This window comes from Tasmannia lanceolata, unplaced genomic scaffold (genome assembly GCF_043159265.1).
Source record: "Tasmannia lanceolata isolate RefF3 unplaced genomic scaffold, GAP_Taslan_0.1 ptg000020l, whole genome shotgun sequence".
Taxonomy (NCBI): Eukaryota; Viridiplantae; Streptophyta; class Magnoliopsida; order Canellales; family Winteraceae; genus Tasmannia; species Tasmannia lanceolata.
This window is the reverse complement of record NW_027518697.1, coordinates 26,023,197-26,039,164: the sequence shown is the minus strand read 5'-3', so window position 1 is coordinate 26,039,164 and position 15,968 is coordinate 26,023,197. Positions and strand designations below refer to the sequence as shown.

At 38.5% G+C, this 15,968-nt stretch overlaps 1 protein-coding gene across 2 annotated transcripts in view; it reads left to right on the top strand.

The window, feature by feature from the left end:
* The first annotated feature begins 3,466 nt into the window (after positions 1-3,466).
* Positions 3,467-15,968, top strand: part of LOC143854748 (phosphoadenosine phosphosulfate (PAPS) reductase family protein) — a 63,230-nt gene continuing 50,728 nt past the window's right edge. Inside the window, exons 1-6 of one of the 2 annotated variants that reach the window (XM_077364855.1) lie at positions 3,467-3,663; positions 3,787-3,887; positions 15,226-15,271; positions 15,365-15,534; positions 15,646-15,763; positions 15,882-15,964. In XM_077364855.1, the coding sequence (XP_077220970.1) occupies positions 3,787-3,887; positions 15,226-15,271; positions 15,365-15,534; positions 15,646-15,763; positions 15,882-15,964 (518 nt within the window). In that variant the 5' untranslated portion in view covers positions 3,467-3,663. Of the gene's footprint in view, positions 3,664-3,753; positions 3,888-15,225; positions 15,272-15,364; positions 15,535-15,645; positions 15,764-15,881; positions 15,965-15,968 lie in introns of both variants that reach the window. The other variant, XM_077364854.1, reaches the window with a different exon arrangement.

The following is a 15,968-nucleotide window of genomic DNA, read 5'->3' as shown; positions in this document are numbered from 1 at the left end:
GAGTTACTCAAAGCCAAAATTAGTCGAAGCCAGGGGCATTTTGGTCCTTGAATTATTATTCTTTGCAAAAATAACATTTATAGGAGTTTTTAAAACAACTAGCATTTTCAGGTAATTTTTCCAACTCTGAGAAACGCAACAGTGATTTACCCTAAAAAATAAAACCAAATCAGATTTGAATTCCTCCTTGGAAGTTTTTACATTGGCCCACCGATAAATTCGTCCTATGTGTTTTCCATATTGGTTTCGTAATTAAATAAAAACTTGTATTTAATTCTCCAATTAAATAAGACAAAATCCTCCTATCCAACATGATTAACGCTCCATCCAAATGTTATTAAATTCCCAAAATACCCTTTTAATAAATATTTAACTAATTCAGTATTCCAATTGAGTCCTACGACCTATATTTTTGTTTTGAAAAATAAGTCCTACGGCCTATGTAAACTAATAGAACTTTCCCTTTGCATCAAATGCAACAAATTTAGTTCATCCGTGCAATCCAATAAATGCAGGACCCCTATCTAATAGATATAAATGGGTCATTTGAGTTGTGAGTGAGATCATTGCATGGATTCAATGGTTGATCCTACAAAACCCATGAATGGGCCCACTTTGATTCTTACTCCGTAGGCAAAACTACAATCGCATTGGATCAGTGGCCTCCATCGAAACGTAATCTTGAAGATAACCATTAAATCATCATACTCCTATTCACATCTAATATGTGCAAGTCCCTTCTCCTTTCCACATCTACTGAATTGGGTCTTACGAAGGGTGGACATAGACTACTCCTTGGACCCACTCGTGGTATACCTTTCAGTTAAACAGTTTGGGCCCGCAAATGCATTTGCTAAAACCATTTCAAAATATATTTTGTAAAATACTTGATAAACCTTCTATCAAATCCACCTGGCCAGGTAATTTTATAGGCCTACTGCTCTGAATAAAACTGTAGATGTTGTCCCAACAAATGGGAGAAGAATTCCATGTCGGGTATCCCTATTAGCCTCGTAGGTTTGTCCAATATTTCAATACCATCCTTAGGTGATCCCCAAAACAACTGCTGTTAAGAGAGACCAAGAGTGAAGGACATGCCCACAAACCAATATAATACCTTAGGTCAAAGGACATGTAAAGGGCCTTGTCTGGTAGAATAGCCTAACTATCTCCTATCCACAGGTTATTCTAATGTGATCATGTTCACTACACAATCACATTACCACACCCACTCTTCTTGCTTAGGGTCCACCACCCAAGTGACCGAGATAAGTCACTCTACGACACACGCATGTAGGCAAGACTGGGACAAGTTGTATACAGGAGGAGATGTCCAATCTCGACCCCAACTAGGAACCTTTAAGATGTGCAAAGAACCGGAATTCCATATCTCTTTGCTCTCTAAGATTTGTGAATCTTTGAGCATGGTATTCCTACTTTGCTTCCTAAGGACAAATATGTGTAAAACAAATAAGCACATCTCACATAGTTATTGAAATAACACCCAAGAATTCATGAAATGAAACTTTTATTAACAAATAAACAAAGTACACTGGTTTTTAGGGCACTAACTCTAACATGTTTTCCTGTCGGTAATGAACTAACTAATCTTCCAAGTTGTATTTTCTATGTTATAGCATGCCATAAAATTATTTCAAGCACAGGCTAGCGATTTTCGTTGCATTGTAGGAAATTCATAAGTTCAAGCAAAGAGAGTCCCAAGCCAGCCTCCCTCCGGGTGGGCCTCAACTCTGAACCCTTTAAAAGGGGAGTCCAACGTCTGACATGGAGGAGGTTTGACCGCAGTTTCAACCTTCAATGGAAAGGTGAATTGCAGTGAGATCTTCGAGAGACAACCCCTTCATGTACAGAGCAAGCCCCTCCTATCATTAAAATGAATGTTCCAATCCCCATGCGTTCAAAGTAGAGACTAGGCTCGTACTGAGCGGGGCTGATGCCTAATCTTTTATGGACTTGTAACTGGAAACCTACCCCTATCTTTGGTGATGCCTACAGGTGCTCAGAGTCTCATGGGTTCTAGGCCTTAGGTGGCAACTCTATTTCCTCCTCGAGGTATCCAGGCCCGACTCAATTCCATCAATTCCAATGGGAGCTCACACTGTCGATATCGATCACTCGTAGCAAATGATCCATCTACACCATGGTTTCAAATTTCAGTTTCGGAATACGTTTCGATCCTCGCTGAAACCGAAATTTCTGCCGAAATTAGATGAAATCACATTAACGACTATTTTTTCTCATAGATAATTTTGACCAAAATTTCCATAACTTAGGGATAATATTAAATAATTATGAAAAATCGTGATTTTTGGGTGAAATCCCTTAAATTTCGGACGAAATTTCAGGATAAACAAATTTCGGCCGAAATAAACTACCACTCGGGCATTATGGATTTCCATTTTGGTCTCGTCCGAAACTTGAAATTTCGGACCGAAATTTTGGATTTTAGTTGAAATTTAAAACCATGATCCACACGAACACCTCTGGGAAGCAATGTCGGACAATGCGGCAGCCACAGGAAGGGAATGAATGTCGGGCAGGAGGCGGGCGTCCACAGAGACTTGCCTTGTCTTTTATTATTTAAACAGTTGTCAAAAGTAATTAAAAATCTTGAAAAGTTCTAAGCTACTAACTAAACATAAAAAGAGTCAGGTGAGTTCTTCTCATTCTCAAAACATGGTAGTGCGAATATAAGTAGCATTAAATTTTTTATTTTTATTTTGAAAAATGATCCACGTAGAAGAACCCAACTAGAACCAGGATTAGAGCCGATCGAGTAGATTCCTTTTACCTTCTTCATGAATTTTTTGTAAAGGATTCATTGAGACGACCCCGACTAGTTTGGGACAAAGGCTTTCTTGAGTTGAATTGAGTTGAGATTTTGAAAAATGATATAGATGGGCTTACACCACTTTGATGTTGTGATGAAAACCCATTTGTTCCATCTCCTTCTTGGTCTCCTTAGCATGACTCTTTTTTTTCCCATAGGATGATAGGAATGCTAGACTCACATGTGACCTTGCAAAAAGGGGTAAATTGGCACAAAAAAGGGCCATGATATTTTCACCCCTGGTACGGATGCGCCCCCCTTTCAACGTGATTTGACGTCAAAAAGAGTTTAAGTTGCCCACTGTTCGCGTCAAATCACGTTATAAGTGTCTCCCGCGAACAAATACGATCATTATGGATTTTAACCCATGCAAATCACATTATAAGCGTCTCCGATCATGATGGATTTTGACCAATTGGCCGCCCTATACCCCTTTGCGCCTGTGAGTCTGGCAAATCTCTTGTTTTTTTCATTAGGTTTCTAGAAGAAGAATCGACTGGGATGCCAATTCCGATTCCTATTCCTATTCGTATTCCTAATTCCGTATTCCTAATTCCTAATTCGGGGATTCCAAATTCCAACGCAAGAGGTGTTTTTGGTTTGCTCCACGAATTTGCTGCTTGAAGCCAGAAAAGGATATTTTCGTCATTCCGAAAGCAATCTGTGGTTTTCAGAACTTACACATGTTTTCTCTTCCTCAGCCTCATCCTCTGCCAAAACAAATCAATTCTTCCTTATTTCCTTCCAAATTTCCAGCACTTTAGGGTTTCTGAAATTTCCGAATCCATCAAAAACTTACAATCTCTAACTGAGTAAACATCACAATCTCTTTTCAATTCATTTCAAATGATCTGATTTCTTCTCTCTCTTTTCTTTGATTAAGTTTTTAATACATCTTTCAGTTTTTTTTTTTTTTTTTGCACTTTGAGGATTAGATGGAGATCGATAAATCTGTAAGAGAAAGCAACGATAAGAGGCTTCAAACAAAGTATAACAACGCAGTCTACGTAATTCAGAGGGCGCTCGCTCTATACGCGTACGTACGCGATTTTCATCTCATTCTTTTAAATCGCTTTGTATTGTATTTGTTTGATTGTATAAATCTCTGCTTAGTAGCGACTGAGTTAATTTTTATTCGTCTTTACTTGTGTTTGTTTGGATGAAATGTGGTTGATTCTTATTACATGCCTAGATGGGGCCGACTAGAGTGGAATAAATTAGTTTGGATTTGAAATATATCCGATATCATTGGATTACTTAGATGGTAGATTAGACTGGTAGCGTAGATTAAGCAATTAGGGTTAATTTAGATACTAGTCAATATCAGGTTAATCTTTTATTTTTATTTTTCCATTCTTATCATAAGATATATCTATATCTTACTATGTTTATCGCTTGAGTGTTTTATGTAAAAACTCATTAGTTTCTCTGTAATGGAATGAAGAATGTTGTCCTACAAATTGTGGAGGACTGACCCTTCCCTTGAAGTGGGTCAAGAGGCTGATGTTCCCTCTAAGAATATCAATTCCGTTGCGAACCGATTTAGGTTTGTAACAGTTTTCCTTCCGAAGTTTAAATGCTTCTATTGATTCTTCTTTTTTCTTTAATTTACGGTTCCTTATTTCTCGATTGAATTTTAATTTTTTATGGGGTTGTTGTATGTAATTATGGATTTCTCTGGGTTTTCTTTTTCCAGGCCTTTTGTATGATATCGGGAATTTGAATGCTTTGCTTCATATACCCAAGTCACAAATACTGTTCTCGGGACTTCCCCGGCAAGGGAAAATCTCAGAACATTAATTTTTTTTAATTTTTTCAGGTTATATCAGGAAAAAATGATCAAAAAGTGGGATAAAATCTCGGGACATTAATTTAAAGGGAAAATGATCAGAAAAATGTACTTTTTACCTGAAATTGTCAAACTTAGCCCATTTTTGGACCACAATACCCTTACTTAGCTGTTGAAGTTAACCCATCCAATCATTCCTTTTTCACAGTTTCCAAAGGCACCTTTTCACCTTATTTCATGATTACTACCCAACGAAACCTTCTTCTTCAACCTCTGCACTTCTGAAACGGATGAAAAAGCTTCCATTGATCCACTTCTCACAGTCCCATAAAAATTTTCCGTTCGTCCATTTTACCTTCTTCAATCTCTTCTCTTCTCAAACCAATAGTTTAAAAACCTTGTAACCTTGTAAAACCTCTTCTCAAGGGCTTGTAAAACCCTTTTTTTGGCGAGCTCTCCTGAAAGCCATAGTTTAAAAACCTCTTCTTCAATCTCTTCTCTTCTCAAAGCCAAACCTTGTATTTAAAAACCTGGGTTTAATCTCTTCTTAAGGTATTTCCCCCTCTTAACTTTGTTTTTTGAAAATAGAGGTTCACAGTAAAATTTAGTGGTTCTTATTGTTGAAATAATGGTTTGGAGTGCTAAATAGTTGTTCGTAGTGTTAAATAGTGGTTATGTACTTTTAAAACAGTGATTCGGAGAGGCAAACAGTGGTTCCGATCAACTAAATAGTTGTTCTTAGTGTTTAAATTGTGGTTCCGAGTGCTAAATAGTGGTTCTTAGTGTGTAGATAGTGGTTTGGAGAGATAAATAGGGGTTCTTTAGTGTTAAATAATGGTTTCATTTAACTAAATAGTGGTTCAGAGTGGTAAATAGTGGTTCTTAGTGTTTAAATAGTGGAGTGGTAAATAGTGGTTCTTAGTATTTAAATAGTGGTTTGGAGTGATAAACATGGGTTCTTTAGTGTTAAAACAGTGGTTTGGAGTGATAAATAGTGGTTCTTAGGGTTTAAATAGTGGTTCAGAGGCCTAAATAGTGGTTCTTAGTGTTAAATAGTGGTTCTGTGGATTTGAGGATCGTTAGGGTGTGAGGGTTTTGGGAAAGTTAGGGTGTGAGGGTTTTACAGTTTTGAGTTGTGGGTTTTTAGGGTGCGAGTGGTTTCCACGCTGGTTTTAAAAAAAAAAAAGAAGTTTGCTTTGCAGGTCGACTTCTAGGTCGATCTGTATAGTGCATTTAGAACCTGTTGATATAACACATGAAAAGGTCGACTTCTTTACTGCAATTTATAACCTGGCGAGATAAGAGGCAAATAGGTTGACCTCTAAGTCGACCTGTTGAGTGTAAATGGAACCTGATGGCATTAGTAGGGAAGAGGCTGATTTGAAGGTCGACCTCTTTAGTGTAATTTGCAACCTGATGGTATAAGAGTCAAATAGGTCAACTTGAAGGTCGGCCTCTTTAGTGCAATTTACAACTTGTTTAGTGCAAATGGAACCTGATGGCATAAGAAGGAAAAAGGTCCACTTGAAGGTCGACTTCTTCCCAAAAAAGTAAAAAACAACAACATTATCTAATGAAAATGTCACGACAAACATGGAAGTTGGCCACAACAGTGACCCTACAGACACCAAAATTGATGAACATGTTTACATTTTTCCTACTGAACAAGTCAACTACATTTATACCATGAATTTACATAACTGTATGGTGAAGATAATCAGTCCTCAGCCATCAAGACAGACAAGCACAGACTGCTCATAATTACAACAGGGTAAGAGATAAATGATCAGTACTTTGCAAGCCCCCAGTAGAACTTCTAAAAAACTACAGGCCTTACAACTTCCCACAAGAATTAAGCTAACTAAATAAATTACATAACAATTCATCCTCCCATCGATAATAGAGTTTTCCGAAGTTGAGTCTACTCTATCCCATCGTCTAATTTTTCTAAGTTGACCCGCCCATATACCCCCTCTAGAAACTCAGATAATAGAGTACTTCTCATCGACGTAATATCCTATTGAACCACTATTGAACTGATATTACAACTATAGTTGCCATTGAACCACCATTGAACCACTATTGAACTACTATAGAGGCCATTGAACAACTATTGAACCACTACTCAACCAATATTACAACTATAGAGGCCATTGAACATCTATTGAACCACTATAGAGGCCATTGAACAACTATTGAACCACTACTCAACCAATATTACAACTATAGAGGCCGTTGAACCACTACTTAACCACTATTACAACTATAGAGGGCATTCAACAACTATTGAACCACTATTACATCTATAGAGGCCACTGAACCACCATTACATCTTGAGGGCATCTATAGTGGTTCTGAGCCCATAGAATCCATCAATGAAGGTCTTCTTCAAGTACAAAAAACCTTCCACCCATGAAACCCTAATAGAAGAAACCCTACATACGAATAAAATGGAATTAGGGTTTCTGTTCTTACCGTTGAAGATGGAGTTCACGTTCTCCGTCGAAGGGTGGATGAGAGAAGGGCGTCGGTGTCGGTCGGGTTCACTCCGCCGCCGGTAGGGTTCGATTTCTCCGACAAAACGCGGTGGAAGAGAGAAGATGGAGAGAGAAGACTGAGTGTGTGCAACCCCACCAGTTGGGTTCACTTCGCCGCCGGTGGGGTTCGATTTCTTTGAACCTACGGCCCTACAAGTGGAAGAGAGAAGGACGAAGATAATAGAGAGAGAAGATGGATTGGGGTTTGCAACGGGAAGGGAGAGAAGGTAAAAAACAAAAGTTAAAGGTGAAAAAATTCAAAATGAAGTATGTAAGGTATTGTGGTCCGAAAATTAGCTAAGTTTTCTCCCTCCTCTCTTCTTTGAGAATTTAGAAATCACCCCCCTTTTCTGACAATTTCATGTAAAAAGTACATTTTCTTATCATTTTCCTTAATTTAAAAAGATATAAAGTAAGAACAAAAAAAATTTAAAAAATACGGTAAAAATCTCGCAATATTATCATGGCAAATGGAAATATCTTTAGATTTTTTAAATTCTCGGGATTATTTCGGGGTTTTTTGTTTTATCTAAGTGTTGCGTTAAAATCGCTATATTAAGAAAGTATCGGAGATATTTTTGAGATAGGCATATTCTGAATTAATGTATACATGTGTGGATATAATGCTTGCCCATGTTCACTTTGCCCATTTGATTGGCCTCATTGGGAAGAGATACAGTGACTAGCATTACTTGTCCATTCTCTGAGGTCATAATTGTTATGACAACCTACCAAGTTTTCATGTTTGGGTGATTGGTGAGGTGGAAGCTTGTATGGTTCTGTCAAAATTTGAAAGTTTTGGATGGGAAAGAGGTTATTTGGAAAGTACAGGTTTTTTTTTTTGGTCGACTCAATTGATATCATGGAAGATTGAGTTCCGGCAAAATATTCTTTGATACATGGGGCATTGTGATCTGAACCTGTCTGGAGGAAGCACACTTTTGCAATGGATTTGAATATCAAGCTATAGCAAATTGTTAGTTAAAGAACCGATTCCAAGTCCAAGCTTGTTTTGGGCCTTTAAAACCTGAGAGCGAGTAAAACAACATGGAAGGATCTTCGTGAGATTAAGAAAGTGAAAGAATTCCATTCACAAAAAAGAAAAAGAAAGTGAAAGAATTCTCAGAGGATTTTAGAACTTGAAGTTTCCAAGGGCAACCGACATCGAGAAATTCTCAGGCAGCCACAAAAGATCTTGGACTTGTGTTGATCTCACTCTGTAGAGCTTGAAGAAAACGACAACAGTGATAAGGCATTCAAAAGTTTCTTTGGAGGATGGCTATTAAACAAGTCAATAGGGCAGAGAATCTGTAGAACTTTGGTCAAGATCTCGCACAAATATTGCAGGTCAGATCTTGCTCTGAATATAACTCGCAGATCAGTTCTGCATGTAAGGTTTTCATGCCAGAAGGGATGAATCTCGAGCAATGGTGATTTTTTTTACTATGAATAAATAACTTAAAACGAAAATTCATGAAAGGATACAATAATCTAATGCCTGGAGAAAAGATTGGAACAAATACATGAAGGAGAATTCTAGAATAGAACAGTAACCAACTGTTAATCGTTCTTTACATGTAATGAAGTACAAAAGGAATGTACGATGGTTGCTCTTACAGATAAAGAGAGGGCTATTTGGAGATCCTTTCTGGATAAAGAGACCCCCTCTCCTCTATTTAGAGATGGAGGAAGGGCTGCTAGAAGCTTCCTCTTGCTGCCATGTGTCCCATGGACAGCTGGCTTGCTGAGTTGGCATGGCCATGTGTCACTTGAATTGCTGCCAACACTTGTGGTCCCATTCCAAGTGTCATGAAAAGGTCTGGCTGTGGTAGTCTCCACTAGTGGTCCCTCAGTAGATCACATGGTTGAGTCGGCAGTGAACATGGCTGCTGACATGGTAGTACCTCCTTGATAACCAATTCATGCCTTCCCTCTATTACAATCTGCCTTACTACACAGCACTCTCTTTCACTCTTATTACAAGTCTATCCTTTTGGGTTTGGCCCAAAAAAGGCCCACATGTGCCACGTGTTGGCCAACCCTAAAAAGAGGGGCCACACGTGAGGGGCAGTATTAAAGTATAAAAGATTAAATAAAGCCTTCTCCAACCGCTTAAGCTTTTGGAGTAACTGGTCGTTTCACAACAATACACCACACCATGAAGTAACACAAATTCATGCTCCTTACATACATGGGAAAATATCACTACCCTAGGTAAAAGAAATAGCCCGTACTCCAAGGCTGTCCCATGTCCACATCACATTGACATTCTTAATCTTGCAATCTAATACGCCTGATGCATCTTGTGAAGTTAATTGATGGTTGCGAAAGTTTTTACTATCATTATTTTGGTCAAGTATGCATTACAACAAGAATGGCTTTACGTTACTGTCTTCATGCTGCCATCAAGCAATACACTGATAGCTATCCTTTTCTCAACTCAACTCAACAAAGCCTTTGTCCCAAACTAGTTGGGGTCAGCTAAATGAATCCTTTAGAAAAAAAAAAATTTCATGAAGAAGGTTTTCTATAGGATTCATTTCATAGAAGAGTGGCAAGGTTTTTTGGCTAGCTGCCAACCTGACGCCAACCTATGAAGCACGGGTACAGGTACGGGGTGCGGGTACGACACGACACGGGTATGCGGGTACGTGATTTTCCAAAAAATCCGGGTGCGGGTACGTTCAGGTACGCCGAATATAATAATATATTTTAATATTTTATTATATATTTATATAAAAAAATAAAATAATCAGTTTTAGGCTCTCAATGGGTTGCCACAATATCAAATGAACAGGGCCTAAATGTAATTGTGAGCCCCAAACAGATTATTGGACTCAAAATTTTGAAATCCAATAATCAGTTTTGGACTCTCAATCGGTTGTCCCTGTTTGTTTTGAATCCAACAGATTATTGCACCCAAAAATCAAACAGATAATCAGTTTTGAATCCAACAAATGTAATTTTGACTCTCAACAGTTTTGGACTCTCAATCCAATAATCAATTTTGAATCAAACAGATTATTGCAGATTGTGAGTCAAACAGATTATTGCAGATTGTGAGTCCAACAATTCAACAGATTATTGCACCCAAAATTGCATTTAGGCCCGGTTTGTTTTGGATTTTGAGAACAGATTGTGAGTCCGAGTCCGAAGCTGATTCTTGGACTCAAAATTAGACTCAACAGATTGTGAGTCCAATAATCAGCTTTGGACTCACAATCTGTTCTCAAAATCCAAAACAAGCAGGGCCCAATGTAATTTTGAGTCCAATAATCTGTTATGGACTCAAAATCCACTGTCAAAATCAAAAAAACAAAAACAGGGCCTTAGAGAGAGGGAGAGAGAGAGAGAGAGAGAGAGAGAGAGAGAGAGAGAGAGAGAGAGAGAGTTGGAGAGAGGGAGAGAAATACCGGAGAGGAGGGAGAGAGAGAGGGAGCGTTGGAGAGAGGGAGAGAGAGAAATACCGGAGAGGAGGGTTTCTGCCTTGCCGGAGAGGGTGACGGTGCCAGAGAGAGAGAGAGAGAGAGAGAGAGAGGCCCGTGACCTAGGGCTTTATTTATGTTAAAAAGTTTCTCTCTTTTTTATAAGTTATCAACACCCCCTTTTATAACCACACCCGCCTGAATTAATACTCCGTTTGGTTGCTGGAATTTTTTTGGTTCTTGGGACTTTTGTGGAATTTCCACAGGAAACCCACGTTTGGTTGCTGGGCCCAAAATAATCCCAGGAACTAAAATAACCCCGCACGAAACCCTACCCTTGAAAAAAAAAAATACTCCCACGAACCAAAATAATCCCAGGAACCAAAAATAAGCTTGCAGAAGAATTGTTTTCTTCCCAACAGTTCAAGCAACCAAACAAAGCATTTTTTTTTGCACCATAGTCCGGTTAACCAAACATGGGATTTTTATTTTACCGGGATACTTCTAGGGACTTTTTTTTTCCACCAATCTCCTAGGAAGTTTTTTGTTCCACAGAAATCCCAAGAACCAAAAAATTTCCAGCAACCAAACGGATGTTTAAAAAAAACATACCCAAGTGTCGGGTGCGCACTCCGCGCGTACCCGACACACACCCATTTCAATTTTTTATTTTATTTTATTTTTTTATAAAATATCTGTGATGGGTGCGCACCCGACACGCACCCACCACGTACCCGGGCGCACCCGCACCCCACATGCACCAGACATGGGTGCGGGGGGCTTGGGAGAGTACCCGTGCTTCTGAGACGCCAACCCTCCTTCTTTATCCTTGCTTGGGACAGGCTGTGAAAATTCCGATAGCTATCCTTTTGAATTTTAGTAATTCACTGTGCAGATTTTATCTGTACGGCATACACAGGTTCATTATCGTAGGTGTGGTGTTGCTCAGCTGACATAAGTAATGAATGTGTGAGTTGTTATCTTATGTTACTAATGGTGAACTGAATGTTTGAGTTGTTATCTTTTGTTACTAATGGTGAACTGAAGGGCATTGAAGGAGAATAGAGATTCTTGATTCTTGGGAGCTGAGATTCGAGAACTATAACCTTTTTTGTATGTGTAATTTTCTTGGAAGGAATGGGCTGTTAGATTCAAAATACTTAATTTGAAATACTTAATTTTGAGTACTTTGTTTCCACTGAAATGATCATTAATAGAGTTGAGAGAACTCCCTCCATTTTTTCAATGGCTACTGATAGTTTATTGAAGAACAACTCGTCTGTACCCACTATTATTAGCAGTCAGCTGATACCACCATGCCGAACCACGACCTCATGATTTCAATGCCACTAACTATGCCTACCTATTTTCTGACGCTTCTTTATAATAGAATATACTTTCATTGGAGGACAGCCAATCTATGAACTCAACTTGCAGCCCATCATTAAATTCAGGTATCTCGATCTTTAGACCACATTCCCACCTTCGACCTTCCTGTTCAACTGGTTCTCTACGCAAAATTCAGTTATGACAAAGGTTTTTGTGTTCTTCCTCAGACTCATCATCTCTATCTTCATGAGGAGTTAGTTGCATGATGCACTGGGTTAATTCATCAACTTGCCTTCTCAGTTGTTCGATTATCTCCCCTTGGTCAATCGGTTGATTGTTTTGCGTAGCTGCTACTCCTCCCCCTTACTTTTCTCCTCGTAGGCATCTTCTCGGACAACAAACAACCCCAAATTGATCTACTGTGATACCAACTATTGCAGCTGCAAGTAGAGAAAAACAAAATAGCAAGGAGCTGATTCAAGGCCACATAAATTTGGTCAAGAAACACATGTTCTGCCCAACGGATTTTGGGAGAGAGAGCTAACATTTTTCTGTTCAAAACTTCAATAATAATCTCCCATATATATACCAATCGATTTATATAATAAGCAAACAAAGAAGCCCTAATGCCAAAACATATCTTCAGCATTGATATATCTGATGAGAAAATCTGCCCGGCAAATTCGATCCAATCGTGCACCAGTAAACAAAAAGAAAAAATAAACATAAGCCCCAAGATGAACACTGAGACGTGGTTCGGCCAAGATGCCTACTTCCACGGGCGAAAAACACGGTCTTCCACTGTGAGAAAAACAATTTACAAGGATTACAATGGATTAACCCAAAACCCACAAACCCGCAAACCTTTCCTTGCCCTCTCAACCAAGACTGTACCCGAGAGAAAACCCCGAGAAGAAAACCCACTAGAAGAACCCAAGAAAAACTCTCTCTTCTCTCTCTCTTCTCTCTCTCTCTCTCTCTCTCTCTCTCACGCCACACACGCCCAACTTGGTCATGTGTTTTTCCTTTTTACCATAGATTTCCCAAAAAGAAACCTAAAATCAATTTTTTCTTGTTTTGGTTTCCTACTCCAACTAGGAAATCTTGTTATAATTAGGAAACATCCTAACTGGGAAACAAGGCAACTTTCCCAACAATATCTAATCTAAACCATCTTTACTTAAGTGAAAAGGCAAATGACTAAAATACTCCCTAACATTTATGTAGCAACTAAAAAGAAAGGAAATAAAAGTTAAGTCATGTCTTCTTTGTGGACACATACTGTTTAAGGAAATGCAAACATGCGTAAGGTCTCATGAAACTGATCAATTGAAGCCTCTACATAAGCTTCCCCTTATCGTCCATTGGAGAGCGATCCCTCTCAACTTCATCTTTACGACAACACCTTCCTTGCCTTTTCCACGCGCCCCATTTGAAATAATTCTCTAAGTTTTCTTCCCAATGTAGAAACTCCTCTGTGTGCATCCTTCCATTAAAATATGACACTTTTATTATCACTCGACCCAAATTTAATTCCAATGCCTTAACCAAACTTTCTTAAGGACTCTGCGTTTGGGCTGTGCACAATACACAGGCTAATGAGAAGGGTTTCCATCTTGTGATTAATTTCTTTCCCGATACTTTCTTTTGGATGGTCAACCAGTTCTTTAGCATTCGGATTGCCCTTATGGTAGCTCCATTCAGTCTTTCACTTGCTCTTGGCATAACAAACTTTGGAACTCATGGGTCAAACACTCTATCGTTCTCCTCAATTCCAGTATCTCCCCTTGTTATGCTTGATTCACATGGGCACCATGTCCTGTACCACATGCTGCCATGGGATTCAATTTGGCTATGTTACCAATTTGATGCAGCACAAGCACATAACAGTTCTGATCCACAAGAAATAAAGAGAAGAAATCCAAGAGAACTAGAAGCAAAGTGGGAACGAAATTCACCTAGGTGGTGCTGTTGTTCGTAAAACTTCTTGGGGGAGAGAAATCTCCTTCTCAAATTCCAATAATGTTAAAAACTGATCAATTTACAGCAGAAACGCCCTTACATGGATGCAATAGCTGCTCGCCTGCTCCTGCATCAGGACTTCAAACACCCATTTTTTTTTTTGAATGGGCTTCAAACATCCAATTCTCAGTCAGTGAAAAACATTTGAAACATTTCTTTTGGGTGACCAAGCAATCGCTTTTGTTTTCTTTGCAGACATCTTCTCTTCATCTTCATGCTTCTGTGGTTGACACCAGCTATAACATGAGTAACTTCAGTGTTCCTACTTGAGGCCAATACCATTTTAAGGCTTTGAATATAAGGAATTTTCCACATTTTTGGTATTTTTATTGGTCTATTAGTTGAATATCGACTACTTTTCCTGAAAAAAGTTAAAATTTCCAATTTGTCATTTTTTAGGGGTGAAAGTTGGGGCCAGGTTTACTAGGGCAAAGTTATACCCAAGTAAAGCCCATGTCCAAAATTTCCAACCCAAACCTAAGCTGGGACTGTGAGACTTGGCCAAACCAACTCAAAATTTAGAAACAGAACAGGTTTCCAGCCCAACCCAAGAAATGTTTGTTGGCTGGGTGTCAGAATTCAACCCTTGTGGTACTCAAATTAGGCCCATGTGTATGCACAAATTAAGCCAATATTACATTGCAGTGGGAGTCACCAAATCTAACCAACTTATCCTCATCCTGTACAATGCGTATGACAGTTATGAATGAAATCTACAATGCCAAAGAAAGCTAATAAGCACCATAAGTGTCAATGCAATTATCATTAACAAAAATAAACAATAATAATAGTAAAAAGTCAGTAACAGTTGATGGGTGCCATTATTTTTACCACAAGTATTGACATAAGTGCCAACGACAAGTATATATGTAATTATCATAAAGAAAAATTCTGAATAATAAGCATAAAAATACTAGTAATAGTCAATGGGCACAATAATTTTTACCACAATTATCATTACAAACAAAAAATAAACTGTGTCAACTCTCAGCAAACCACTAGAAACGCCCCTTCACTTTATACTCACTATATATGTTTTTATTCTGAATTGACCTATTTATGTTATGCGGAGGCCAAAAATAAAGAACTTGGGACCCAAGTGATGAGGATGTTGCTAGTAACAGAAAGCGGACAAAGACTGTTCAATCACACTTTGATCTTTAGATTTTAAACCTAATGTCATTTGGATGTTTTGCTGTAGTATTTGTTTATTTACTTGGCCTTATGTACTGAGGATCATTACTCATAGTTGCAAAATGTCTTTCTGAGCAGGTTTGAGGAGGTTGCCTTCAGCTTTAATGGGGGGAAAGACTCAACAGTAATTACTTCTAATGCTTGTTTACGTTAAATTCTGGTTCATTTAATGAAACTAGTGGAACATGGATATTTACAGGGAACTTGATGGTTGCAGGTTTTGCTACATCTGCTTAGGGCTGGCTATTTTTTGAATAAAGAGAAGGCTATTAGTTCTATTGGGAGCCAAACAAACTTCAAACTAAAGTGTCCAATACGAACAATCTATTTTGAGAGCCCTTATGCTTTCCCTGAAATTAATTCATTCACTTATGAAACAGCGAATACGTGAGGAAACATTTCTGATTCGATTCTCTTGCTTTCATTTGTTTCGGCACAATCTTTAATTTGTTGGCATTGAATCCTGTGTGTTATTTGGGCTTTTGATTTTTTGAGCAGTTATGATTTGCAATTGGAAACTATTCGCCTTGACTTTAAGTCTGGCTTAGAGGCTCTACTGAGGGAAAAAATTACCAAAGCTATTTTTCTTGGTACCCGAATTGGAGATCCTAATGCGGTATAGTAATACTTTTGATACTTTATCACAAATGATAATCTCTCTTGTTGCCAAATACCATCCGGGCTTCAAAATCTCTTTCAAATTTCTTAAGCATCCTTTGCATTTCCCTATGTAGGTTGGCCAAGAACAATTCTCCCCAAGTTCACCTGGATGGCCACCTTTCATGAGAGTGAATCCTATCTTGGACTGGTCATACAGGTTT